This window comes from Melozone crissalis, unplaced genomic scaffold (genome assembly GCF_028551555.1).
Source record: "Melozone crissalis strain CALT ecotype California unplaced genomic scaffold, PUWL_Pcris_2 ptg000231l_1, whole genome shotgun sequence".
NCBI lineage: Eukaryota > Metazoa > Chordata > Aves > Passeriformes > Passerellidae > Melozone > Melozone crissalis.
Genome location: NW_026535993.1, coordinates 645,928 through 673,108, shown reverse-complemented (window position 1 = coordinate 673,108; position 27,181 = coordinate 645,928). Strand labels below are relative to the sequence as shown.

Genomic DNA, 27,181 nt, shown 5'->3' with positions numbered 1-27,181 from the left:
AGCTCTGGAGGGGAGCAAAGCCTCCCTGCCCTGCCCTCAGGAGATGCCCTTTGCTGCTGGAGCTGCTGTGCTGGAGCCCAGCTGTGTCCCAGCAGTGCCCATGGCCTGGCCCTGCCTGTGGCCACAGCAGGGACACGCAGCAGGACAGTGACCAAGCTGCCAGAGCACTCCGGCCTTACAGCCGCAGCAGGGCTGGCAAGGACAAGGTGGAGTTGGGCAGAGCAGATGGGGGAAGAGGCGGGGGCATTGTCCCTGGCTGTGCTGCTGCGCTGGGAATCGTTTCCCGCACCTCCGCTCACCGGCACTGCCCGTGCAGAGACAGGAAAGGGCTCAGGAAATGCCTTGGACAGACAAGTCAGGCAGGCACTTGTTTTTATTTAAACACCAAGGGAACAGACCACTTGCAAGTATTTTTATTTCAAAAGAAATGTAGATATTCATGTAAAAAGCTAAGAGTAACAATACAGTATTTTGATAGAAACACTACAAAAATAGAAAAAGTTACCATAGCAAAGAATAGACAAATAGGGAAAAAAAGGCTGAGATTGAAAAGAGTTATATTCTAAAGGCTCTGTAGCAGAAAAGAGAATTTATTGCTTCTGAAGTTGCGGTCACCAGTTTTCCCAAGGCATCCTTGAGCTCCTGGTTCCTCAGGCTGTAGATGAGGGGGTTCAGGGCTGTAGGCACCAACGAGTACAGAACTGACAGGGCCAGATCCAGGGATGGGGAGGAGATGGAGGGCGGCTTCAGGTAGGCAAAATAGGCAGTGCTGATGAACAGGGAGAGCACAGCCAGGTGAGGGAGGCAGGTGGAAAAGGCTTTGTGCCGTCCCTGCTCAGAGGGGATCCTCAGCACAGCCCTGAAGATCTGCACATAGGAGAAAACAATGAACACAGAACAAGCAAAAAATAGAAGAGCACTTAGCACAATAAGCCCAAGTTCCCTGAGGTAGGATTTGGAGCAGGAGAGCTTGAGGATCTGGGGCACCTCACAGAAGAACTGGCCCAGGGCATTGCCGTGGCACAGGGGCAGGGAAAATGTATTGGCTGTGTGCAGCACAGCGTGGAGAAAGGAACTGGCCCAGGCAGCTGCTGCCATGTGGGCACAAGCTCTGCTGCCCAGGAGGGTCCCATAGTGCAGGGGTTTGCAGATGGACACATAGCGGTCACAGCACATGATGGTCAGGAGAGAAAACTCTGCTGACATGAAAAAGGCAATGCAAAACACCTGTGCAGCGCATCCTAAATAGGAGATGGTGCTGGTGTCCCAGAGGGAATTGTGCATGGCTTTGGGGACAGTGGTGCAGATCATGCCCAGGTCACTGAGGGCCAGGTTGAGCAGGAAGAAGAACATGGGCGTGTGCAGGTGGTGGCCGCAGGCTACGGCGCTGATGATGAGGCCGTTGCCCAGGAGGGCAGCCAGGGAGATGGCCAGCAAGAGGCCGAAGTGCAGGAGCTGCAGCTGCGGCGTGTCTGCCAATGGCAGCAGGAGGAAGTGCCTGATGGAGCTGCTGTTGGACATTCCTTCATTCTGGACATTTTGAGCTGTTCAAAGACAACATTGACAATTTGGACAAAGTACCTGGAGTATATCCTATGCTATTTTCTTTCACAGGCACTCAAAATTGCTTCTCTTTCTCTGGGGAAATTTCATTTACCTTTTTTTTTTTTTCAGTGTAGCTTTGGGCTACAAAGTAACTGTGTGCTTTTCAGAAGGGACAAAAGTCCTGTTCTTAACATTGCTCTCAGGCTGAACACTGGGGAGGCCAGATGGAAAACAGGGCTCCCTGTGCCCCAGTGCACTCAGACCTGCTGGGCCAACACAGGCGCCCTTTGCTCATTTCCCCTCGCTCTAGTACAGGATGTACCAATTAAAAACTGCTCTTTAAAATAACATGGCTTTTTTTGAAGACTCCAGTTTCAAAATCAATCTCTCCAACTCTTCTCTCTCTCCCTATGAAGCAGGACATGGAGGGAAGCAAAGGATTGGTCTGGCTCTCTGCTGCCTGGAGTTGTGCCTATTGGGAGCTGTTTCTCTTTACCCAAGCCTTGTCCCTGCCAATGCTGCCAGAGCCCAGCCCAGCCCTGGGGACTCAGCTCTGCCCTGCAGACCCCTCCCAGCACAGGGAACTCCCCAGGGGCATCTCCCTGGCAGCAGGGCCTTAAGGGCAGGCCAGACAAACAGAGATGCTGCAAGCCAAGGAGCTGCTGCTGCTGTCTGTAGGGAGAGGAGGCTGAGAAGGCACTTTCTGAGGGTGATCTGAGGCCCATCTGCTGATGCCCAGGGTGACAGTGCAGGAGTCTCAGTGACACAGACAAAGCTGACAGCCCCTTTTCTCTTCCCTTGAGGAGAAAGCTGAGAGCAGCCCTGGCCATGCAGCACCATCTCCAGAGCAGGAGGAATCTGCCCTGATGGGGGTGGCTCCTTCCACCTCCAACTTCTCCCCTGCAGCGTCCATGGGGAGCTGCCAGGCAGGCTGAGAGCTGCCCCTGGCAGGTGGCACATGCCCTGGGCTGGCCAAGAGCCGTGAGGGCTGCAGGAGCTGCTCTGCAGGACAGCCCTGGGCAGCCCTGGCTGCAGCCCCAGCTTCAGCCCCTGCAGCCGTCCCTGACAGCAGAAGCCGTCCTGCCCTGTCCCTCTGACAGTGCCCAGGGCAGCCCCGCTCTGCAGCACATCCTCCTCCTCCTCCTGCTCCTGTGCCAGAGAGAAACTGGGAGAGTCCTCCTGACACATCCCCCAGGCTGTGAGTTGTGCTGGCTTCAGGAGATCCCTCCAGGAGCACAGGGGACATTGCCCTGCACCCACACACTCACCATGCACAGGGCTGTGAAGATGTTTCCCCAAGTGAAGTCTCAGCTCAATGTCTTCCCAATCCTGATTGCCTTCAGCCTGTCTCTGCCTGGCTCCTGTCCCCTCAGTGCCTGCAGGCAGAGCCCTCAGCTGGGCTGGGCTGGGAGAGGAGCTGGCCCTGGGAAGAGCTGTTCCTTTAAAGCTCAGCAGCACAGACACAGCAGAATGACTTTAATGAGCCCCTCAGGGATTTGGTGTTGTTTACATCAGATCCAGTCCCTCAGAGAGTTTTCAAAAAACTTCTCAAGGATTCAAAGTTAAATTGAAACTCCAAAGTTTCTAAAAGTTTAATAAGTCTCTCTGAGAATGTGTCCCCTGGTTCCAGTTAGAGCAGAACACTGGAAGCAGTGATGACAGCTGGGGACAAACAAGGCCAAGGTGTCTCTGGTGCTCAGCAAAGCTGGATGTGTTTGAGGAATGCAAAGGGCCAAGGCCTGAGCCCCAGCCCCTGGCCAGGCAGATGCTGTCCCTCCCTCTTTGCTCAGGGCTCTTGCCGGGATGGGCACTGGCATGTGGGGATGTGCAATGGCAAGGGCAGGAGCATGGGGCGGCCCCTGCCAGGCTGCTGAGCAGGGACAAGGAGGCAATGAGGCCCCGGGCCTGCAAGGGTCACTTGTCTCCTGCTCCTGGCTTAGTGCTTTCCTTTTTATGGAAAAGAATCCTCCCTCCTTCCCAGGCACCCACTGTGGGAAAACAGGACTCCCATTCTACTAACCAGTATGATTAAGCAGAAGCCATTTATTGTTTACATTATGCACCTATTTATACATTCTAACCCTAATGCATGCACCAATCACACTCTTCTTCATCGGTGCCTCTGCGTTGTCCATGTGTCCTGCACTCAGTTCTCAGAGTTTGTGATTGGTTACAGTCCAGGTGGTTCACAGCCTTCTGTTATCGAGTTCTTGTGGTCTTGGTATTCTGTTTCTCAGCCTTTTCATTCTTCATTTAGCACAGTTTCTGTCTTAGTAACCTTGATTAATTCCAGATGGCTCTGATAAGAATAACTAAAAGTGGTATGGCTGGTGCACAGTGTGGCCCAAGTTGTTTAGATACATTGCTACAATTTCCCCTTCTTCATCTTGCATCACCCAAATCCTTTTCACTGTATTTTCTGCCAAGCGGGTCACAAATTTCACTATGCTGGAATAGCACAAAGCAATATAATAATAACTACTAGTAATAACAAAGCTCCCTTTAAGATATCTTTCAATCATCCAGTTATTACCCATTCCTCAAACTATTCATCCAAGCCCAAATCATTCAGAGTCAATTTCTTCATGTTGTCTTGTAGTTGTTTGAGTTTCCTGTGAATGGAAAGAGGAGGTTCATAAAACACATTCCTTCAAAATTCTCACACCTGTGTCCATGTGCTAACAGCAAAAAATCTATAGCAGCTCTATTTTGCAGTGTGCCATGTCTAATACTATCTACATCAGTGAGCATTTGGTTTAAAATAGCTGAACTTGTGTTCAGTGTGGGACTCCACAAAATCAGAGGGTTTTGGGGAAGCTGCACAAGGCAGGCCTCAGAGACAGCAGAACTGTGGTTAGAGGTACCCAGTAGCCATGAGATAGGTCAGCAGAAGAATTATTTAAAAAGTAGAAAAGTAAGAACAAATAGAACAATGGTCTGTGTATTAATGCTTGTCTAGAATACCTTCCTAAGCTACAGAAAAGTTTATCTAGCAAGATATTAGGAAGTTTGAAGCTTAATAATGGAGCTCTGTGCATTGTGTTTTAAGGCTCACAAGCAGGTATTGTATTCAAAATAGGCAAGCATTGTTTTAACCAAAGGTACATGTGCTTATAGTGGTTGGAATGAACTGCTGTCAATGTGCTTTTGCTTTCTGTGATTGGTCAAAAAACTTATAAAGTAAGTTATAACATTAAGTTCTTGGTCAGCTGCTTGGGATGTGGGCTGCTGGCATCTTCCTATTGTCATACCCATGTAATGAGACTGATGCTGAGAAATAAAACAGCTCAAGGCACGTTCCACAGCAGTCCCTTCCCATTTGTGATTTGTACATAGGCCCCAGCTGGCGATATCATCCACATCATAAATAAAGAGATTTCACTGACCTGGCCCCAATCCTGAGCCCTGGGGACACCCCTGGATGTGACTCCATTCCTCAGCTGCTCTCAGTGCCAGGGGCTGGATGAGGGAAATGGTGGGGTGGGGGTAGGGACAAAGTGTGATTGATTGTCAGCCATGAAGGGTCTTGATTTTCATATGTGTTCAGTCTGCATGAGGAGGTGCTGGGGATCAATATTAAGTCAGGACTGCTGATACCAATCTATAAACAGGAAAAGAAAACTAAACAGGACAAAACAATTCTCTATTCATTGTTTTCAATATAGTAGGTTCACTTTGAAAACACTTCTGACATCTGTCTAACCGCAGAAGAACTGAAGATTTGAATTATTCCAATGAGCTTGTCTTGCTTGGGTGTTTTGAACAAATGTTAATCAGCTTTTCTCGCTGAATTTCTGAACTGAAGAGATCAAGAAAAAAGAGGCCTCTGGAAAAGCAAAATTCGTCACCAACTGTTGGAAAAGATGAAAGTTTGACAAGAAAGTCCCACACATCTGTATGCTTAGCAGAAAGATTTTTAAATGTAGAATCTGAAGAAGGAATAGAAATGAAAGCAAGTTTTGATATGGAAGAAAATAATTTTTGAACCAGTCTTACTGGCTAACCAAGGAGGCAAAGGGTATGTTAGTTAGAAGGGGTTTTTATGGCTTAGAGCAAAGGATAAACCCACCTCAATATCCCTGGACACTGGAAATTTTGGAGATGGAATCATGGTTTGGTCATGGATGTTTCAATGAGAAGAACAGTTCTTTTCCATTTGAAGGAAAGCCCAGAGCCCCAGGGTTTCAGGGGTACATGAGAAGAGACCCTCGACATGCTAAGGGCAGTTGGACCAGTCAGGCCAAGCCAACCAGACCTCTTCCCTGTTCCCTTGGATTCATGGGACCCTGCAGTGTCACAGTGGTGGTGTCATATTGGATCCTTGCTTCCATCAGGCCCAGATGTGTCACACTGGCCTCTTCTTTCCATGGGGCTCCAGTGTCACAATGGTCCCTGGCTTCCATGAGGCCTTGCAGTGTCACAGGGGTCTCCTTGGTGCTGCAGTGTCACAATGGACCCTTGGTTCCATGGGGACTCACAATGTCAGAAGGGTCTGCTTGGTTCCATGAGGCCCTGCAGAGCCCCTTGATTCAACAAGGCCTCCAAGTGTCATCATGGCCTCCAGGATTCCATGAGGCCCGACAATGTCACAATGGACCTTTGGTTCCATGGGGTCCTGCACAGTTCCATGGATCCTTAGTTCCATGGGGCCCTGGAGTGTCACAATGGCCTCCTTGGTTCCATGGTGCCACACAGTGTGACAACTGCCCCTTGCCCTGCCAAGACTCCAGAGTGTCACAATGGTTCCTTGGTACAATGAGGTCTGTAGTGTCACAATGGTCTCCATGATCCCATAAGGCCTAAACCAGGACACAGTGTCACCACAGACCATTGGTTTCATGCAGCCTCACAGTGTCACTATGGTCCCCTTGGCTCCACAATGCCCTCAAGTGCCACAATAGCCCTTTGGTTCCACAAGGCCTCCAAGTGTAAAAATGGCCTCCATGGTTCCATGAGGCCCTGCTGTGTCACAATGGACCTTAGGTTCTATAATGCCCCAGAGTGTCACAATGGTATCCTTGGTTCCACAGTGTCAAAATGGACCCTTCATCCCATGGACACCCACAGTGTTCACTGTTATCCCCTTAATTCCACCAGGCCCTGCCATGCTCTAATGGCCCCTTGGTTCCACTGGGTCCCAAAGTGTCAGAACAGTCTCCATTGTTCCATGAGGCCCCACAATGTCACTGTGCTCCCCTTGGTTCCACAGGGCCCCACAGTGGAACAATGGACTCTTGGTTCCATGAGGTTCCTCAGTCCCAATGGTCTTTGTCGGAGGAAGGAGACCCAGACACCAGTTGGTTCATCCAAGTCCAATTTATTGATCGAATACGGCGGGTTAAATACAGTTCTTAATAAGCTTCATACATATTGCAAAAGTAGAGCTCAGGATTGGTTAGTTACATATCAACAACTACACCTACTTCTACATTCTTGTGCTTATTCTTCTGTTACATTCTGCAGATATTCAGGACTAATCTCACCTCCCTTTCCTCATGTTGCAGCAAGGCCATCCGGCATTCTTGCCTGTCAGCAGTCACTGAATCAGAGACTGCTGATCTCCCTCTTTCAGCTTAACCAGCGGCCTTATGTCAGTATGGCCTTTCTCAGCTAACCAACTCTTAATAAAATCCTCCACAGGTCTCCTTGGATCCGCAGTGTCACAGTGGCCCCTTGGCTCCAAGTGGCCTTGCTGTGTCACAATGGCTCATGGTTCCATGAGGCCACACAGTTTAACAAGGGACCCTTGATTCCATCAGGCCTTGCTGTGTCACAATGGACTTGTGCTTCCATGAGCTTTCACACCGCCAGCAGCAGTCTCCTTGGTGCTGCAGTGTCATCATGGACCCTTTGTTCCATGAGGTTCCGCAGTAGAACATGCTCACCTTGGTTCCGTGTGGTTCTGCAGTGTCACAATGGACCCATGGTTCCACCAGGCCTTGCTGTGACACAATGGCCCCTTGGTTCCAAGAGGTTTCTCAGGGTCACAATGGTCTCCTTGGATCCGCAGCATCACAATGGACCATTGGTTCAATGTGGCCCCAATGCGCCCAAATGGATTTTGGTTCCATGGGGTTCTGCTCTGTCACCATGGACCCTTTGTTCCATGAGTTTGCACAGTGTCACAGCTGACTCCTTGGTTCTGTGAGGAACCACTGACACCAAATCTCTGAAAGATCAGAATAAGGCTCCTGAAATCTAATTTGGTATTTCAGAGAGTGTCATTTATCCAGGCCTAAGGTCCAACATGGGATAACTCCTAACCTTACGTGGACATGTAATTCTACCATTGTCTTGCTTATACACAGTCAGTAAATATGAATTACAATTTACCCACTTCCATAAAATCCACCCCAAGTTCCCAGATTCACTCCTTGCTTTCTCAATCCCTGCACCCTTGAGCCAGATGTCTTCTTCTTCTCTTCCAACCACCCTTGATGGGAAAGCAGCCTCTGCATGCCTTGTTCTTGTGCTGAAAGTTCACAGGCAGGGTAAAAATGGAATGAAGCCTTTTGGTATCAGCCCCAGGCTTTGTGTGGGCAGGCAGGGGCAGGCAGGAGGCAGAGCTGTCAGCAAAGGAAGGGGCCAGCCAGGTGGGGCAGCCGGGGGATGCCGACAGCCTGCAGGGACAGAGGCGCAGGGCAGGGACATCGTAGCACAGCCTGGGCTGCACAGGGCACAGGCATGTGCAGCAGCTGCAAGACAGCCCTGCCAGAGCCACCTTGGGCAGCACTTTGGCCATGGCTGCTGGGCCTGGGCCTGAGGCAGGAGCAGGAGACAAGCGACCCTTGCAGGCCTGGGGCCTCATTGCCTCCTTGTCCCTGCTCAGCAGCCTGGCAGGGGCCGCCCCATGCTCCTGCCCTTGCCATTGCACATCCCCACATGCCAGTGCCCATCTTGGCAAGAGCCCTGAGCAAGGAGGGAGGGACAGGATCTGGCTGGCCAGGGGCTGGGGCTCAGCCCTTGGCCCTTGGCATTCCTCAAACACATCCAGCTTTGCTCAGCACCAGAGACACCTTGGCCTTGTTTGTCCCCAGCTGTCGTCACTGCCTCCAGTGTTCTGCTCTACCTGGAACCTGGGGACACTTCCTCAGTCGTGTCCCTCAGTGGGACCCATTAAAACTTCAAGGAACTTTGGAGTCTAAATTTAAGTTTGAGTTCTTGAGAAGTTTTTTGAAGACATTCCCAGTCACTGAGTCTGATGTAAACAACATCAAAGCCCTGAGAGTGTCAATAAAATTTTCCTAGTCCAATTATGGAGAAAGGTTTCAAGGACCTTGTAAGAAATACACATTCCTATTTTAAAGGATATATTTTATTTTATTTCTCTTTAGAGCAGAGTTGATTGCATAATTCTGTGATTGATATTGACCCAGGGTCTTTCCTCAGCAGCTCTGGCCTGCTCACAGAAGCGGTGCCTGGAGCTCTGCCCCAGTGTGGACAACCTTGCTCCACATTGCCCAGCCCCATCCTGTCTGTCCTCACTCCCCTGGGACCTGCTGTGCTTGCAGAGCTGGCTGCCCTCAGCCTAAGAGGGGTTTTCACTTTTGGGGGCTTTTTGCAGGAATCTGAACCTCCTGAGTTTCCCCACTGCAAACAGACACACTGCTCAGGTGTGTGCCAGCCTCAGGTGCCACCAAAGGCACTGCAGAGCTGCCCTGGGCCAGCTGTGAGGGTGGATCATCAGCCCAAGCTGCACTGGGCCACTGCAAGGGGCTGTGGCCATGGGCACTGCACTGACCCCACTGCTGGGTTTGGCTGCCACGGCCACCGTGACAAATTAAACTGTCCTTGGAAACATTGGGGAGGACTGGGATATACTGGGGAATACTGGAACGCTGTGGGAGACACTGGGACATACTGGGAGTGACACTGGGGGATACTGGGAGAAACTGAGTACACTGGGGATATTGCAGGGAAGACTGGGGGACACTGGGGCATCCTGTGAATGACATTGGGAGGAACTGGGAACAACTGGGAATGAACTCGGGTGTGTTGGGATAGATTGGGCTGCACTGGGAGGAACTGGAGGGGCACTGGGGTTGAACTGGGTTCTACTTGGGATGAAATGGACTTTACTGGGGTTATACTGGTCTGTACTGGGAATGAACTGGGCTGTAGTGGAAGGGACTGGAGGAGGGTGATTTGGCTCTTCCCACCTACAACGCATCCCATTTGCCGAGGCTCCCGCCCATCAGCAGTTTCAGCCAATTAACACCTGGGATCCGGATGTGGCGGCGGTGCCTAGATGGGCACCATATTTCTTTTTGCCTACATCTCCCACCATGTCCCGCGGCCGGATACAGTACCATGGAAGCCGGGAGTACAACTCCCGTAATGCCCTGCACTCCAAAGAACCCCGGGATCCTCCCCCATCTGTCCCATAAGTGTCTCCCCCAGACCCTCCAGGATCCCTCAGTACCCCCTCAGCGCCCATTTGGGACTCCCCCAAAAGCGTCCCCGGATCCCCTGAGTGCTCCCAACCCCACAGATGCCCGGTACAGCCACTTCTGGGAATTCATCTCCTCTCATCCCCCGCGGCGCCAGAGCCCCTCAGAACACAGTCCCGCGCCTAAAACTCCTGCTGTGACCCATGCCCTAAAGACCCCGTTTAGAGATCCCAGACCTCCTCCCAAGGGCTCCAAAGACGTTTACGTTCCGCTCGAGGGCTTCAAGTCGCGGCTCGGACACAAAAGTTTCCCCCAGGAGCCTTCTCTGACCTCCAAATAGCGTGTTCGAGCCACTTTCGGGACTACAGCTCCCATCATGCTCCGCGGCGAACGTCCGGCACTATTCCAGACGGGACTTTATCTCCCGTCGTGCCCCGCGCCCCACCGAGAGCCATTGCAGCTGCGCCTCATACTCCCGTGATGCTCCGTGGCCCCTTTAAACCGTATGATTCCCGCGCCTACAACTCCCATCACCCCCCGCGTTCCAGACAGCCCCGTTCGAGTCCCCCAAGGGCCTCCCTGGACTCCCAAGTGCTGCCCCGAACCCCTAACTGTCCCTCAGAATCCCTGAGTGCCCCTTCAACTGCCCACCCGGCTCCCCCAAGTGTCCTCCAGACCCTCAAGCTCTCTCTGAATTCCCTCCCGAGACCCAAAACTGTCCCAAATGTGTTCCCGAAACGTCTCCATGGATTCCAAGGTTCCTTCACCCTCCCTCCCCCCCGGCCCTCTATTGTAAAAAGAATTTTAAAAAGATGACAAAAAGAGTACAAATGTATCTGATTACCAGAAAGAGGAATAAATAAATTACTGCTAGAACTTAATAATTAATGAAGGTGTGAAAAACCCCAATCACTTGTTTTTAAAATTTTAAAAGTTTAATAATAATAGAATGGTTATAAAAATAGTAATGCAATTTGAGTGATAATAATTTGGACAATTTGAATTAGGATAATATGAGAGAATAAAGAGAAAGAGTTACGGACATCCATGTACCTTTTTCTGGGCAGCACGAGCCCAGTAAAGGACACCCGTTATCAAAGGATTAACCCTTAAACCAATAGCCCGTTGCATAGTCATAGACTTCATACATGATGCATAAATTCCATTCAAATACAGGATTTTTTCTGGTCATCATCAAATTCTTCCTTCTAATCAGAACAGTGCCTTTGAGGCGGGAAGAAGTTTGTTTCTTCTGATAAGAGGGCAAAAAATTCTTTTTCTCTGAAATATTTAGGTGTCCTGGGGCTGCTATCTGCTGTGAGTGCCTCATTCCGTTCTTAAAAATCCCACTAACATAGTTCCTATTTTAACTACAAAAGCTACCTTTTAATTACAAGACTACATTTAGTATTAAAATGTTAATACAGCACTACTAATCAAGAAATCAAAATACATGTGGTAAATATCTGCATGGAGCCATATAATATGCACTTTTAATAAAGGGAATTGTCTTACTTAGAAACATTGAGCATTAATTTTCTTGGCTACTAAAAATGCCTTGATTTTTTCTATATAAATATAAAGACAAGATAATAAAAACCAATAGTGTAATTATAAATATCAATAAATATAATAAATATATAAATACTAAAATATTAACATTAAATAATGCATTATAGAATAAAAATTAATAAATTGCATGAACATTTTTGGATGTTTTGGGATCTCAGTGAGGTTGGGGGTGCGGGTCAGGTTTTCCAAACAGGCTCAGCCTGCAAGAGGCTCATTCTTATCCATGCCCAGACCTCCTAAGGAACCAGTCAGCATCAAGATCACTTGGGGAACACTTCTGTCACCTCTTCAATGAACTGAAAAACAATAAAATGCACCCTTGATTAAAAACCAATCAGGAGGTGCATTTTGGAATCTCCCTCCTGAAGACAACTCCAAACTGACTCCAATCCCTGCACAAGCCCTGGAGACTCAAAGACAATGGAAGGGAGACAAAGAGCTCCTGAGGCCTTTCTGTATTTTAATCAGCACCACGCTGGATTTGGGGCTGGCTCCAGGAGCCTCAGGCACGCAGAGAAGGAATGAGAAGCTGCGCAAGGAGTCAGCAGCAGAACTCCAAGTGCCTTGGAGCATGGCTGGGCCCCAGTGAGGGCAGGGAGTGCCCAAGGCTGCCCAGGGCCTGGTGAGAGCACATCCTTGAGGGCAGGATTGCAGGGAGCCCAAGGCTGTGAGCAGGGAACTGCAATGCTGAGCAAGGCCTGGCTTGGCTGCAGGAAGCAGAAAGGCCAAGCCCTGAGCCCAGCCTGGGCCAGCAGGGCCTGTCCCTCACGGCTGCCTCGGGGCTCTTGGTGAGCCAGGGGGATGTGAGGGGCAGCAAGGACAAATGGCATCAACCTGCAGCCCCTGCCAGCTGTGATAAATAGGGCCAGGAGACCAGCTCCTTTAAAAGGCCTTTATTAAAGTCAGCTCTGGGTGGGGAACCCGAGGGGTTGCGCACACCGCCACTGCTCCCACTGGACAACGCTGAGGAGGAGGAGTGCAGCTTTGTCTTTCGGCACAGCTGGGGCTTCCGTCCTCACGAGAGTCCTTAGGAAGGTGATGTTAGCTCATAGTCCAGGGGTATCTTTCAAGCTGGGTACTATCAAAATTATGGTGACAGGACGGAATCCAGCTCTGGTCTAGAGTGGGTGACTTAGTGTGGTTCTGGTGGGTTAAAGTCAAAGTTTATGCGCTGGTTTGTTGTTTTGAGAGGGTTCATATAGTTCTCACAGCCTCTCATTTGAATTCAGTCCGGGTGCACATCCTCTGGGGAGCAGGGGAGCAGGGGAAGTGGTTCCCGATGGGAATGGATACAAATCCAGGGTGAGAGGGAAAGGGGTACAAATACAGAGTATGACAGGGAGAGATACAAATACAAGGTAAAATAGTAACATCTAACACCAGCGACTAAAGGCAAGTCTTAGAATTCTAACATTCAGTGTTTAGCAGCAGACTAACATGGGGTACACATAGAGAGTATGACGAGGAGATATACAAAGAGAGGGTAAAATAGCAACATTTAACAACGGCAACTAAAGGCAAGTCCTAGAACTCTAACATTCAATGTTTAACAACAGACCAAACACTTCAAATTAAGACCATATCAACTTCATTAACATCAACTACCAATTACTGCTCTGAAAAAGAGCTGTCATCTCCAGGATTTTCATTCCTCACAGTATCTCCCCTCTTTCTTTTTGATCGAGTTTAAGCCCGCATCAATTTGTAATTTCTGTTTCGTGGACAGAAAATTACGTAACTTCTGATACTGGTCATAAACAGTTTTAGCTGTTTTATGTTCTTCTTCTTGACTTTCAATCATCATTATTTTGGTTTTGGCTTGAGCAGTTGTTTCTGAAACCTCTGTACTAGCTTGAATTGTAGATGATATAATCTTAATTAAACATGGGAGTAGGCAAGGTAAGACTATTAAACTTAATGATGCTGCCACTACTATAAAGATTACTTTCTTCCACCATTTCCCTTTAAAAGACCAAAAATCATCCCACCAACTGGTGCCTATTAGGGGAGTCCACTCCTGATTTCCCACATATGCTATTTTTCGTATTTCTGTTGAGATGTTTCTTATTACCTCACTTCTATCATCGATTTTCAGGCAGCACTCTGATGAATTAAATTTTACACATATCCCTCTTTCATCAGCTACTAAGTAATCAACTGCAAGTCGAATTTGGTAGATGACAGTTCTAGTTTGGGCCAATTGGTAATTAATATGGTCAAGGACAAGTGATGTTCTGTTGGGCACTACTTCTAGTACTGCCTGGAGTCGAATGATCCTACTGAGCATGTAAATTGGAGTACGATATCCCCAGGATCCATCCTGGGCCCAAGTTGCAGGTCCATATGTGTTTAATTATCTCTTCTGCTGTCCAGACTGTTCCCTTCCAGGTTTGTTTTCCCCCCAGGTCAATTATATTCCTCTTTTTCTGGTTAATCTTTCTCAAACTGTCATACAATGGAACCCCTAAACTTGACCCTGATTCCTTTGGCAATAGAAAGAAAGCAGGTTTGATGACACCTATAGTGCAGCTTCCCATCCAGTCTCCTGGAAGAGTAGTATAGGCTGTGTTGCCACAAATCCAAAATAGATGATCGGGGGCTTTCCAAAAGATGTCTCGGACTACCCAAGGGTATTCTCAATATTTACAGATTTGTCTTATTCCCCAAAAGGGGTTTACCCCTTTTTCTGCACATTTGTGCAGCCTATAGTCTTCAGGATAAATGCACCCCTTTTCCTTTTTCCCAGTGGACCATTATTGATTTGGCCCTTGGGGAATCCGTCTAGCATTTAAGTCTTCAATCTTTAGATACCTCTTGCTTGCCATCTTTCCCACTGGGGTATTATATCTCTTCCCTGCCCTTATTATGCATTCTACCCCAATTACTTTAGATTTTAAGTCCCATTGTTCTTTCCTTCTTTGTCCTAAAATGTGAGGTTTCTGTCCTGATTGTTCCCACCTTAGAATTTCTAATGGTCCTAAACTAATTCCCTCCCATGGCCAAATTTCTGTCATTTTAGTACTCCCACAGACCCAGCAGTTGGTTACATTTAGTTCCTTACTAATTCTTTCAACTAGGTCTAGGAATAGATCCTTCCCTAAGGGCATTTCTATTTCATCCTTTTTGGTGGTTACTGTTAATTGTCTTTCCTTTATTAGATCTTTCAGTCCTTCCTGATTACTTTCATGCTCAAAACAAAACCAAGTTTTTCCTTCAGGGCATTCTCCAAGTTAGCGTTGCCTCAATGAGGCAGTGCTTCTCGCAATCCAATAGACTTTCCCGTCCTCTTGACAGGTAAATAACTGGGAGTAGTTAAAAAATAAGGATTTACATTGGTGTGAACCCTTATCAGTGACCCAAGGTTCTCCCCATCGTGTAGGGGGTGATAGTACATGGATTTTCCTTACTCCCTATACTTTCCATAAACAGGAATAACACCAGTCCTCCCAAGAGTCCAGTATGAACCATTGCCATGATCTCACCCGGCCTTGCCTCTTAGGATTGGGGAACTTTCTCCCTTCTCTTTCCTCCCACTTTCTATCAATTTAATAGCTCCCGAGGAATGTTCTGTAGGAGAGTAGGTTTGAAACCCCCAGGGTTTTCCTTGGAGAAAAATAGATTATTAGAACTCTATTGAACCTTTGGAACCTAACTATCATACTAACATTTAATTCTTATAACTCTTCAGCTTGTAACCTTGAACAGTTTAAAAGAGATGAAGGAACCCATTCTCTATATTCAAGATAATATATGAAATCTTTACACCAAACAGTTAACAAAATGTTCACTCTAATCTCTAATCCAATAATAGCATAATATACTCCAAAACAAATGAAGGCTCCAACACAAACTAAAAATTCTACATTCATAAGTCAACAACAAAAACAATAAATAATGATGACTTGAATAAAAACTATAACAATTTTAATATATTAGTCTCTTTTACTTTTATCAGTCTTTCTAAGCAACCTTTGGTCTCTTTCTAAACGTAACTTTCAGATTGTCCGAGTTCAGGATTGCAACCCATGTGGAAGCGTCTGTAGCTGGTGCTGTTGGATCCAGTCTGCTGTTTGGGGGGGGTGGTACCGGTCCTTTGACTGGAGTGATGTGAGTCCAGCCTCTTTGTTGTGTCCTTCCTGCAGTGTGTGTCATGAGTAATACCTGGAAGGATCCTTCAAATTTTGGAGTTAATGACGTATTCCTCCATGACTTCATTAGTACCCAATCTCCCGGACATATTTGGTGCACATCTGTATCAAGGGGGGAAGTTTGGGGAAGATTTCCTCTTTTTCTCGGACTCTCTAGGGTCTTTCCAATGGTTTCTATTTACTTTCAGGTAGCGGTTTCCCCTTCTAAATAGTCCCCACTACTATATGGAGTCATTAAAAATGGGAGTCCAAACATCATTTCATAGGGCGGAACCCCAATATCTGATCAGGGTCCTGTCCTGATCCTTAAAAGGGCAAGGGGTAGACATGTGAGCCAGTTCATCTACGCTTCTGCAAATAATTTTGTTAATATATTTGTGAGGGTTTTATTCATTCTTTCTACCCTCCCAGAGCTCTGGGGATGCCATGGGGTATGTAATCTCCGTTTTATTCCTAAAGCCTCAATTATTTTATGTAATGCTTGTGCGATAAAGTGTGGTCCCCTATCTGAATCAATATTGTTCACCAACCCGTATCGGGGATTGATGTTGGAATTCTAAGATAATCTTGGCTACTATTACCGCTTCTCCAGTCTCTTTTCTAGTTGGAAAGGCTTCTACCCAATGATTGAGGTGGTCAACTATTACCAATAAGTGTTTGCAACTCTGTACAGGGGGCATTTCAGTAAAGTCTGAGTGTTTTGGAATAGTCTTTGGGCTAGTTCTCTTCCCCCTCGTATGGTCTGCCTCATCACTTTTTGATTTAGTTTTTGGCAAATTAACCATCCCTCAGTTACTGCTTTTGCTGCCTCATGTATTCCGATTCATAAGTTTTCTCTTAAATAGTGATCACATAACCCTTGGACTCCCCAGATTGGTTAATTCCTGTATCTCTGGTAACATTTTCTGGGCTAGGGCTTTATTTAAAAGTTTACGCCCATCTGGTGTCAACCACTCCCCTTGGTTCCCCCGATGCATTTTTAATTCTTTTATTGCTTTTAGTTCTTTCTCACTGAATACTAGTTTTCCTTTCCTTTCTTCGCCTAACACTTTCTTTAACCTGAGCAATTTCACTGGCTCCCCTGGGTCTAATGCTGCCTCCTTAGCCACTTGGTCAGCTAACTGATTCCCTTTTTCCTTGATGGTATCCCCTTTCTGATGTCCCTTAACATGTACCACTGCGATCTCTGCAGGTTTAGGTAGAGATTCTAATATTGATCTTATCAGTTCTGTGTGCACTAAGTTTTTTTCCTTTGGAGTTCAGATACCCACGTTCCTCCCAAATCTTTCCAAATGTATGAATGATTCCAAAGGCATACCGTGAGTCAGTGTAAATTGTCCCTTGGCCCCCTTCCAATAAGTCAAGTCCCCTCTTTAAGGCATAGATTTCACAACACTGAGCTGATCAATTAGAAGGCAGTTTGCCCTTCTCGGTAAATCTCATGTCTTCCTTTTCTGTAGTTTCAATTATTGCATATCCAGACATCCTTTTTCCCTCCACTACTCTCGAAGACCCATCAGTAAATAATTTTATTCCATAAGGTAGATGTATCTTTTCTAGATCTTCCCTAACTTTTGTCTAAAAGTCCACTAGTTCCAAGCAGTTATGCTCTAGTTCTAATAATGGCTCTCCAGAGAGAAACTGCACTGGATTTAGAGTTTTAGAGGTTTCCAGCTCTAGGTTATCAGCATCTATTAAGATTTTTTCATACTTTAATACTCTGGAGTCAGTAAGCCACTTCTGGGCTCTTTGGCCTTAAAATTGTTTTTAGATCATGTGGTGTATGGATTCTTATTTTACATCGCAGGGTCAGTTTTTGAGTCTCTTCAATTAAGGTGGTTGCTGCAGCAACTGCTTGAATACAGGCGGGCCACCTCCTAGCTACCGGGTCTAGCAGTTTGGAGATGTAAGCTATTGGTTTCTTACACCCTCCCCACTCTTGGGCTACCACCCCATATGCAATTCCTTTTTCGGTATTTACAAATAGGTCAAATTCTTTTTCCAGATTGGGTAAACTTAGGACAGGTGCTGAGGTTTGTTTATCTTTCAAATTATTTCGTTTTTTGTCATCCTCATTTCTCCATTCTATTGGGTCAGCGTTTTGTCATATAAAAATTTTACCCTTTGGGTATATTGGTCTAACCATAACTTACAGTACCCAAATAAGCCTAATAGTTTTCTGACATCTCTCTTAGTTTTTGGTGCTGGTATGGATAGTATGCCTGAAATTCTTTCAGGACTTAATTTCTTATATCCTTTCCCAATTATGTGTCCCAGATAAGTAACTTCCGCTTCCACAAATGGCAATTTATTCTGAGATACTTTTAAACCCTTTGCTCTTAGGATATTTAAAAGGCGTATACTTGTTACCCTGACATTATTCCGTTCCTCTCCAGATATTAGTAAGTCATCTACATATTGTAGAATTTGTACTTCGCTCTCAGGGTTGAATTGTTCTAAAAGCCCTTCTAAGGCCTGCCCGGAGAGATCTGGGGACTCGGTAAATCCTTGGGGTAGGCGCGTCCACCTTAATTGTTGTTTCCTCCTCTTCTCTGGATGTTCCCACTCAAACACGAAGCAATCCCTACATTCCTCAGCAAGAGGACATGCCCAAAATGCATCTTTTAAATCTATAATAGTAAACGAGGCATGCTCCCTTGGGATCTGACTCAAGAGGGTGTAGGGATTTGGGACCACTGGATGCCTGGTTATAGTTCTCTTATTTTTCTTCCTTAAGTCTTGGACAAATTCGTATTTTCCACCTGCCTCCTTGATTGCTAAAATAGGGGTGTTGTGGGGAGACATACACGGCTCCAGGATACCTTCCTATAATAGCTGCTCAATCACAGGGGTCAGTCCCTTTTTTCCCTCAATAGACCTTGGGTATTGCTTTACTTGAACGGGAGGAATTCCTTTTTGCATTTCAATTCTTATTGGTGGGATGTCTAGATAGCCCCTCTTTCCTTCTCCTGCCCAAACCTCTGGGTTTATTTGCTCTGTATCTCCTGATGTCAATTTCATGATCTGGACTATCATTCTCCTATCCTTTGGGATAATCCCCACTCCTAATGAGACTTGTAGGTCCCTTCCTAGTAAATTACTTTCTAGATTAGATAAATAGATAAAGTCAGCCACACACTGCCTTCCGTTTTCTTTAACTTCTACGTTTTCAGCTATGGAGGCTCTAAATGGTTTTCCCTCTGCTCCCATCACCTCACAGACCTTTCTCCCAGTCGTCGCTCCTGTGGGTAATTCCTTTATACTTGATCTATCTGCTCCGGGGACTTCTCTAAGAGGAAAAAGCTTCTCCACTTTAGATGTTTTAGATCTTATATTACAGTAAGGTCCCTCCGTGAGGTTACCCTTCTGGGAAGAAACAGGAGGAGTGGGGCTAGCTGAGTCTTACTGGGTTAGAGATGGAGGTGCTCACCTCCCAGTTAGGAGGGTGTAATGGTATAGCAGTAGGTAAGGGGAAAGAGACTGAACCCGTAGGAAGGGACACGAGGTGGGGCTGGAGAGACAGTTGAAGAGGCTGAGGGGGAGACTGGAGAAATAACTGGATTAGAGGGAAGTGGGACACGAGTGTTTGGAGCAGGTAAGGGAGTTGAGGTTAGGGTAGGAGTAATAACCATAGGAGTGTTAATCGGAGGTGGTAATGGGATCGGAGCAGCTGCTGATTCTGAGGATGGAGAGGCCAGAGGTAAAATTGGGGGATCTGGGAGAGGAGCGTGGGGCCTTGCCAGGTAAATAGGAGGGAATGGAGGAGGAGGTAAGTAATCAAGGGGGTCCCACTTAACACTAACCTCTTCTCTCCCCTCATTATTTTCCTTCCGTTTTTGTAGTTTACAGATTTTTATACATTGCTGGTGGTATCCCTCTGCCAACATGCAGCATATGTTAACTGCTGAAGATTGGGACTCTCTTGGGTTTTCAGGTGTTGGTTTAATTGGGAACACATCCATGGATCTCTTGTCCCATACCATGGCCACTCCCCCTGCAGGTTTAACTTAGGCCAGACTTCGATACAATAGTGAATCATTTTCATTTTGTCTAAGCCTTTCGTGGCCTCCTGAATTTTGGGAATTCTGTCCATCCCTGCCCCAAAGACCAAAAGAGATGTTAGAAAATTATTAGGTTTGTTTGAGTATTGCAGATTATGGCTTGATCAGTATTAAATCACTAAAAGCGTTAAATTTCCATATGAAAAATTGATAGACTCAGAGCATGTAACCTGGGCCTCAAATGACGAGGAACAGCTTCGGAATCTGAAAACTAAATTGTCCTCTGCCCCTGTACTGAGCCTACCAGACCTTTAAAAGATTTTTGACCTATTGGTAAACGTGGAAGAGGGGATAGCTTGCGGAGTCCTTACAAAGGACTGGGGAGGATGCAGGAAGCCGGTCGCATCTCTCTCCAAGTTACCAGATCCAGTAGCCAGAGGGTGGCCAGCCTGTGTGCAAGTGATAGAGGCAACAGCCACCCCAATAGAAGACACAGAGAAACTAACCTGAAAGGTGTTGCCTTCTGATGCAAGGCAAGGCGACCTGGTTCTGAGGAAACGGCATGGCGACCCACTGCCCAGGGTCGCTCGGGCCAAAGACGCATGCAGACACCAATATGGTGGACGATCCAAAGGCCTTTATTGCCCCATTTCTTGGGGTTTTATAATCTGGGAGGTTTTTCTCTACGTCAGGGGGTCTTACCTTACTGTGATTGGTTAATAAGGAGTGGAAAGTTACTAGTGTTAGGGTGGTCTACATTCTTGGGTGATCCCTTATCACTAGGCGTTAGGGGGAGAAGAATCCTGCTGCTTTCCGTGACATCGCGAGATCTTCCTAACGCCTGTCCCTATCTACCACATCTCCCCCCCCCCTTTTTCACAAATGAACGAGGTAGTCATATACATAGGTACTGAGATGAGGCATGAGGTTGTTGACAAAGAAAGGGGTTTGGTAAACCTGGGTAAGTTTTTTGCCGGGCAAGTTTAGAAGATCTTGTGACTGGCAGTGTTCCCTGGTCGAATTCACAGCAGTTGCTGCCGGCCTATGAACAGGATGTTGGCCCGTTCTAGGCGGGTCTGAACGAATGAGACTAGCTTGTTCAGCAGGCATGGTCCGAAGGTGACAGCTAAAAGTAGCATTGCCAATGGACCTATTAGGGTAGAAATTAGGGTGGTTAGCCATGGTGATTGATTGAACCAGGACTCGAACCAACCCTGTTGGGCTTCCCTGTCTTTCTGTCTCTGAGCCAGTCTGTTTCGGATTTCTGCCATGGAGTCTCTCACAACTCCCATGTGGTCTGCATAGAAGCAGCACTCCTCCTTCAAGGCGGCACACAGGCCCCCTTGCTGCATGAACAGGAGGTCCAGGCCTCGCCTGTTCTGCAAGACTAATTCTGAGAGTGAGGAGACTGACTTCTCTAGAAAGAAGATGGATTTCTCGATCCTTTGCAGGTCCTCGTCAATTGTTGCCTGCAGCTGTGACAGTCCTTGGTGCTGTGTCGCTAAGGCTGAGACTCCTGTGGTCGTCTCGGCTGCTCCCAGGCCGAGCAGCATTGCAATAGTTATACCTGTTATTATTTCTCTTTTGTGGAGCCGGCTGGGTTCCTCAAAAAGGTGATACACTTCTTCATCTGCGTGGTACAGGACCCTAGGAACAATCAGAACTTGGACACAAAAGTCGTTAGAGTCATCGAATTTGGCAAGGAACACACACGGACTCACTCCAGATCACTGGCAAACTCACATCCCAGATGCGGATGGGACTACCCACTTATTGTTTTTCCTGTTGGGTTTGACAACTTTGGTGCAGACGTTGCCTTTCCGCCTAGCTAGGGTTGCATTGCCAAAGCATCTGCCTCGGCCTGTGACTTGACTCAGGGTGATTCCTTTGCGGGGGGTGTCCCATCTACATTGGTTGGGTGCATCTGCTGTGGAGTAACTGAAGGGAGTGTTTAAAGCGACTCCTTCGTAAAAGGGAGGCTTGACATCGTAACAAAGCAAGCAGGATTCGGTTAGGTTAGGGTTAAATTCGTTCAGGGATAGGAATGTAGCTTCTAACATACGAAGGATTGGGTCTGAGTCTGACTCGGCTGAACGGCCTATCTGAAAGGCTTCCGCATGGCCGGTCGGGATATCAGCGACCCTTGTGGGCAAGGCTTTGGGGTGGGTCGCATTTCTCCCTTTCGGCACGCTTTTAATCACTTTGTTGGGTCCGACTGCTCGGGGTGGTGAAGGTTGGAGCCTAATAATTCGCACATTCACCCTCTCTTTTGACCCTTGAAGGACTACTGTCCACGTTTTGCCTATGGCCCAGCTAGGGTGATCTGGCTGCAAAACTGTCATGTTGTAGTCTGTGCATTTCCGAAATTTGGGGATTTTATGATGGTTTCGATAAAAGTTTCCGTGGAGGAAGATGGGTGTTTTGCAACTGGTGGGTGCCCAGGTGAACTGTAAGAATTTGTCGGGCTCTTGTGGATCCCACCCAGGCCCTGACGGTCTGGCATCTGTGACAATGGTTTTGCAGCCCCAGTGCCCACAATGTCGCCACCCTGGGTGATTGCAGTAGCTTTTCCCAGGGTTTGAAGCTGGGCACCAGCAGGATAGGTACATGTGTGTGGCGTGTGGGGAATGGGGGTCTACCTTTGGCTGTCCTGGAAACAGGTCGGTGATGCGGAACACGAAGAATGGGGCATTCGGTGGGGTGATTTCTTTGAGCACTTTGTCACTACTAAGGTTTCGCATGACCCACCTGAATGGCCGATGGGGGTAGTGATTTGGGCTGGCTTGCCCTCTGGCGACAAGCCCCAACAGCAAAATCACACAGAAACACCTTTGATGCTTGGGTCCCACCCGTGCGGGTCTCTCGGGCGCTGCCTGGCGGCTTGGTGGTCTGTCACTTTCCTCTGGAATGGGGATGTACGCATCACGAGGACGTCCCACGAGCATGTCCGGTAAACACAAACTCGCAACTCTCATCAGTCTCATTCCGCTCATTGTGAAGTTCGGGCTTGATTGACTTAAGTGGACACCACCTGATTTTGCCATCCTTTTTGATAGCTGCGTACCCTCGCCCCGTGAGCATCAGCTCGTTTCTGATCACCACCTGTGGGCTCTCCTCTAGCGTTCGGGTGGCCCAGTGCTTTTGAACGGGACTGTTTGTTTCATCTCCCCTAGGGAATTGGTTCAGTGCCAGCAAAGCGGTTGCCAGCATACGTGCCTGATCTCCTGGGGGAATGGAATTGGCAAAGCCCTCTGCTTTCGCCAACACTTCTAGCTTGGTTTTCAGGGTCTGATTTGCTCCATCAACTATGGCCTGCCCGGTACTGTTATACAGGATACCTTGCACTAATGTGATGCCCCATTTGTAGGCGAATTCTTGTGCTGGTTTGGAGGTGAAATTGGAACCATTCTCCATTTTTATCTGCTTGGGAATACCGAGCCAAGCCATGGCTGTCAGCCAGCACTGGATTGTGACCTTGGAGTTTGTTTTGGGGTGCTGTGTGGCTATGATCGTTCCACTATAAGTGTCTACTGTCACTGCAAGCCATGCTCGGGGCTTCAGCAGTTGACACCAGGTGAAGTCCAACTGCCAGATCTCTGAAGGCTTGAGACCTCTCAGGTTGACCCCGCAGGTCCATAGGGGTGACTTCTGGCAATAAGGGCAAGTGGCTACCACGTTTCGCGTCCGCTGTTGGGATTCCACATCTCTTGGCCAGTGCTTTGGCTCCGATGTGGAGCAACTCGTGCAGTTGATGAGCTCTTTGCAACGTCCATACGCCTTTTGCTGCGGCATCCGCTTTGTCGTTTCCAATCTGGAAGTAACCTTTGTCTGGGTCATGGCTGTTGATGTGGATGACTGACATGGTGCCCTGTCACGAGGAGAGTGCTTCTTCCAGCATTAGGGCTGCTGCAGATGTTGACACTCCTGGTCCTGCCATGGCTAGGCAAAGCCTTGCCATGAATATAGAGTCCATTACTATGTTGAGGTGTTCTTCTTGGAAGAGTCCACACGCCAAAACCACTGCTGCTGCCTCCAGTTGTTGCACTGACAGTGTGGAGTCACACACTTTGACGCAATGCCATTGCTCTCCTGCCTGCCACACTGCCGTTGCAGTTGAGGTCATGGAGGAAGCGTCTGTGAAGACCGTTGGTCCTGGCTGTGGTCAGTCCTTGACCTTTGGCGGCATGTCCATGTCGACTACGGTCAGCAGCTGAGTCCAGGGCGGTGTGGCAGAATAGGAGATTTCTCCTCCGAAGCCGGTGAGAGCAAGGGCTAGGTACTCCGATATTGTGGCTGACTCCGTGGTCGGTTGCTCGCGAAACAGAAGGTGGATGCTTGTCGGCTCGGTTCCTAGGTGTTTCAAGGCAAGTTTCCTGCCTTTCATGATGAGGTTAGCGATGCATTCGATTCCCGGGGAGAATGCACGAGCAGGTCTTCCGAGGACCACCCATTGGATTGGTTGGGCCTTTTCGGAAACTCCTTGAGCCAGTGTTCCCACTCCCCCATTCGGTGTAAAGTGGACGTACAGGTCCAGTGGCATGGCTGGGTTCCACCTGGCAAGTGTGCCAGTGGTCATCTGGCTTTCGATGAAGTCGAGGGAGCTCATTGCTTGCAGCGTCAGCTCCCTGGGTTCCCAGGGGTGCTTTCCTTTCAGGAGGTCATATGAAGGGTCCATGACCTCGGGAGGAATCAGGATGATGTTGCGAAGCCACTGCAGCGATCCCACCAGGCGTTGTACGTCATGGAGCATCTTGATGTCTCGACTGACCTTTGCCTTGGGGGGTGTCACGTAGGAGCTTGTGGTCCCCACTCCCAAGAAGGTCATGCAGGGTCCTGTCTTGATCTTTGCGCTTGTGATCTCGAAGCTGTTGGCCTGAAGGGTTTCCGTGATTGTGGACACCAGGTGATCTACTTGGCTTGCCAATGGTGCTGCGACTAGGATGTCGTCCATGTATTGAATGATGGTCACAGTGGGGTGGGAGTGTTGGACTGGCATCAATGCTTTGTCCACGGTGATTTGACATATAGTGGGGCTGTCTACCAGATCTTGTGGTAATACTCGCCATTGGAAGCGGAGGTTGGGCCGCTCGCCGTTCTGAAATGCCACGGAAAAGGCGAATCGTTCTCTGTCCTCAGGGTGCAGGGGTATCGAGAAGAAACTGTCTTTGATGTCCAGCACTGCGCATGGCTGCCCTGCGGGGATGGTTGTGTTCGTGGGTAGCAGTGTCTGAACTGGACCCATGGGTCAGATTGTCTTGTTCACTTCTCTCAGGTCGTGGATGAGGCGATAACCTTCTCCGGACCTTTTGGGGATCACGAATACAGGGGTGTTCCATGGGCTGATGGAGGGTTCTATGTGACCCTTTTGCAGTTTGCAGTCGACCAGTTCCAGCAAGGCTGCCGCTCGAGGCTCTGTCAGGGGCCACTGCTCGACCCATACGGGGTCTGATGATTTCCAAGTCAATGTGATTGGCAGCGGAGGGTGTACGGCAGTGGCCCTCATGATAAATTTGAAATCCTGACTCCTAGCATAGCAAGGACGTCCCTTCCTATCAGGGGTGGAGAATTTTGCAAAATGTAGGGGTAGATTGCTACTGTCTGTTCTGGTCCCTTTTTCGTGTGAAGTGTTATAGCCACCAGCTGGGTGCTTTTCCATGCCCGGGACTGCCCTCCCACTCCGTTCACTGGAGGGACTTCTTTGAATTGCCAATGTCCGGGCCAATGTGCTTGGGGAAAAATTGTGCAGTCTGATCCCGTGTCCGTCCAAAACTGAAATCCTATGACGTGGGGATCTTGACTGCCATAAAGGCAGCATGTCCCCCACACCATCAGGGGTTCCTTCCCTATTTTCATGGCAAGGGCCACCCAGGGGTCCCGCTCTGGGGCATCCCCTGCTGGCTCTGTGGCACCGGTGCGGCTTGTGGCGGTGGAGGGTGCGAAAGTATTTCTGGAGGTGCTGCACAACTCTGCCATTGTGCTGCTGGCGGGGATGCGAAACTGACTGCTCCCTATGGGGGCATGGGGTATGAGGGTCCCCTGCCCCACTGGGGGTTGCTGTAGCTGGGCCGCTGCATATTCCAGGTGGGAGGAGGCTGGATACGGCCCGGCTGCCCCCTCCCTCTCCCATTTTCTTGAGGTCTAGATCTGCATTCCTTAGCTAAATGCCCCTTCCTTCCACATGCCCACCATGGTCCCCTAAGTCCCCCTTGGCGTGGTGGAGCAGCTGCTGATGAGCGTCTTGGCTGGGGGCAGTTTACTGCCAAGTGGCCTGCCTGGCCACACTTAAGGCACGCCATCACACTGGTTATTGCAGTGTGAACTGCTGCTTGAATGGGAGCTAGGTGTTCCTCCTTTGTACCGTGTCTGATCATGGCAGTTATATTAGACCCCTGCGGCAGTGATCTTAAAATGTCCTTGGTGACTGAGTTGCATTGCTGGCGTAGGCACTCTGCTACCACAAGACCCTTCGCCTCTGAGGGTAATGCAGAGGAATCTAATGCTGCCTGAAGACGGTCCACAAACTGAGTGAAGCTCTCACTCTCACTCTGTTTTATACATGACCATGGGGAGGTTTTGGCTATTACTTTGGAAGCAACACGGATGGCTTCTCGGGCAGCACGAGTTGTTGTCATAACCTCATGGGCCCGCAAGCCCTCAGCCTGCGCCTGGGGGGTGATCATAGTGGGGTCTGTTCCCATTAACCTCTGTATGCTGGAGCTGTGCAGTGGATGGTCAGCTCCCGTTACCAAGGCTAGCTGCTTTATGCAGTCGTCCTCCCACTCTTGTTTAAAAACAATCATCCCTGCCCCATCGAAAATCATTCTGCAGGTCTGCTTAATATCAAAGGGTAACATGTCGTCCCCTCCAAAAACGCCGTCAATGAGTGTGGAAACCATGGCAGAATTAATTCCCTTGTCTGCAATCACTTTAATAATTGCCTGCACGTCTTTCAGGTTTACCGGGGAATAGGTCCTTTGATTTCTGCCTGCCCCCCCGACACGGACCGGGAACACCAGTGTGGCAGACTGAGCCCACTCTGCGCACGCTATTTTTATTTTCCGCCAGTCTGTAAGCGGGGTTCGGTCTTTCTCTGATAACCCCTTCACCCACACGGGAGCGCTGTGACTAGTGACCTTACATGCCGCTGCTCTCTTTCTGTTAAATCTAGAATCCGAATCGGAATCCTCCGATTCCCTCTCGAGCTCGGAGCTCGAGTCCGAGGCTGAGCTGGAAGTCGACTGGATGGATGTTTCCGGGCTGCTCAGCCGTTTTCTCGGGCTCCGACCCCGCCCCTTCTTGCAGGGGTTTGGCCGTCCCCTCTCCCTGGGGTCCCCCCGCCTCCTGCTGGGGGAGGTCCTTGCCTTATAGGGACCTAATTTGAATATAGCGCTCTGATTGGTCTTACGCTCCTCCGCAGGGGCCGCCCCTTCTCCCCGCTCGCCCACGCATGTGTTGTTAAGCAGGCTGACTGCATTTCCGCCCTCCGTGTCTTCCTTTCCGCCGTGAACATGCGGTTCGGCGCCAT

General features: G+C 48.6%; 1 protein-coding gene across 1 annotated transcript; it reads right to left on the bottom strand.

Moving 5' to 3' along the window:
* Positions 1–295: 295 nt before the first annotated feature.
* Positions 296–27,181, bottom strand: LOC128949377 (olfactory receptor 14J1-like). Its single transcript, XM_054294240.1, has 4 exons — positions 27,062–27,181; positions 24,395–24,529; positions 679–1,140; positions 296–304 (listed from the first exon to the last, which is right to left on the bottom strand). Exons 1-4 carry the CDS (start codon positions 27,179–27,181, stop codon positions 296–298), a joined length of 726 nt encoding a protein of 241 aa, XP_054150215.1.

Bases quoted from the DNA above. Each gene is read 5' to 3' on its own strand.
- LOC128949377 (XM_054294240.1), bottom strand. From the start codon at position 27,181: ATGGCGCCGAACCGCATGTTCACGGCGGAAAGGAAGACACGGAGGGCG. The intron at 24,530-27,061 runs GTAAGACCAATC...GAAACCCTTCAG, and splicing joins GGCGGCCCCTGCGGAGGAGC to GCCAACAGCTTCGAGATCAC. The intron at 1,141-24,394 runs GTACAACGCCTG...ATCTGCAAACCC, and splicing joins ACATCAAGATGCTCCATGAC to CTGCACTATGGGACCCTCCT.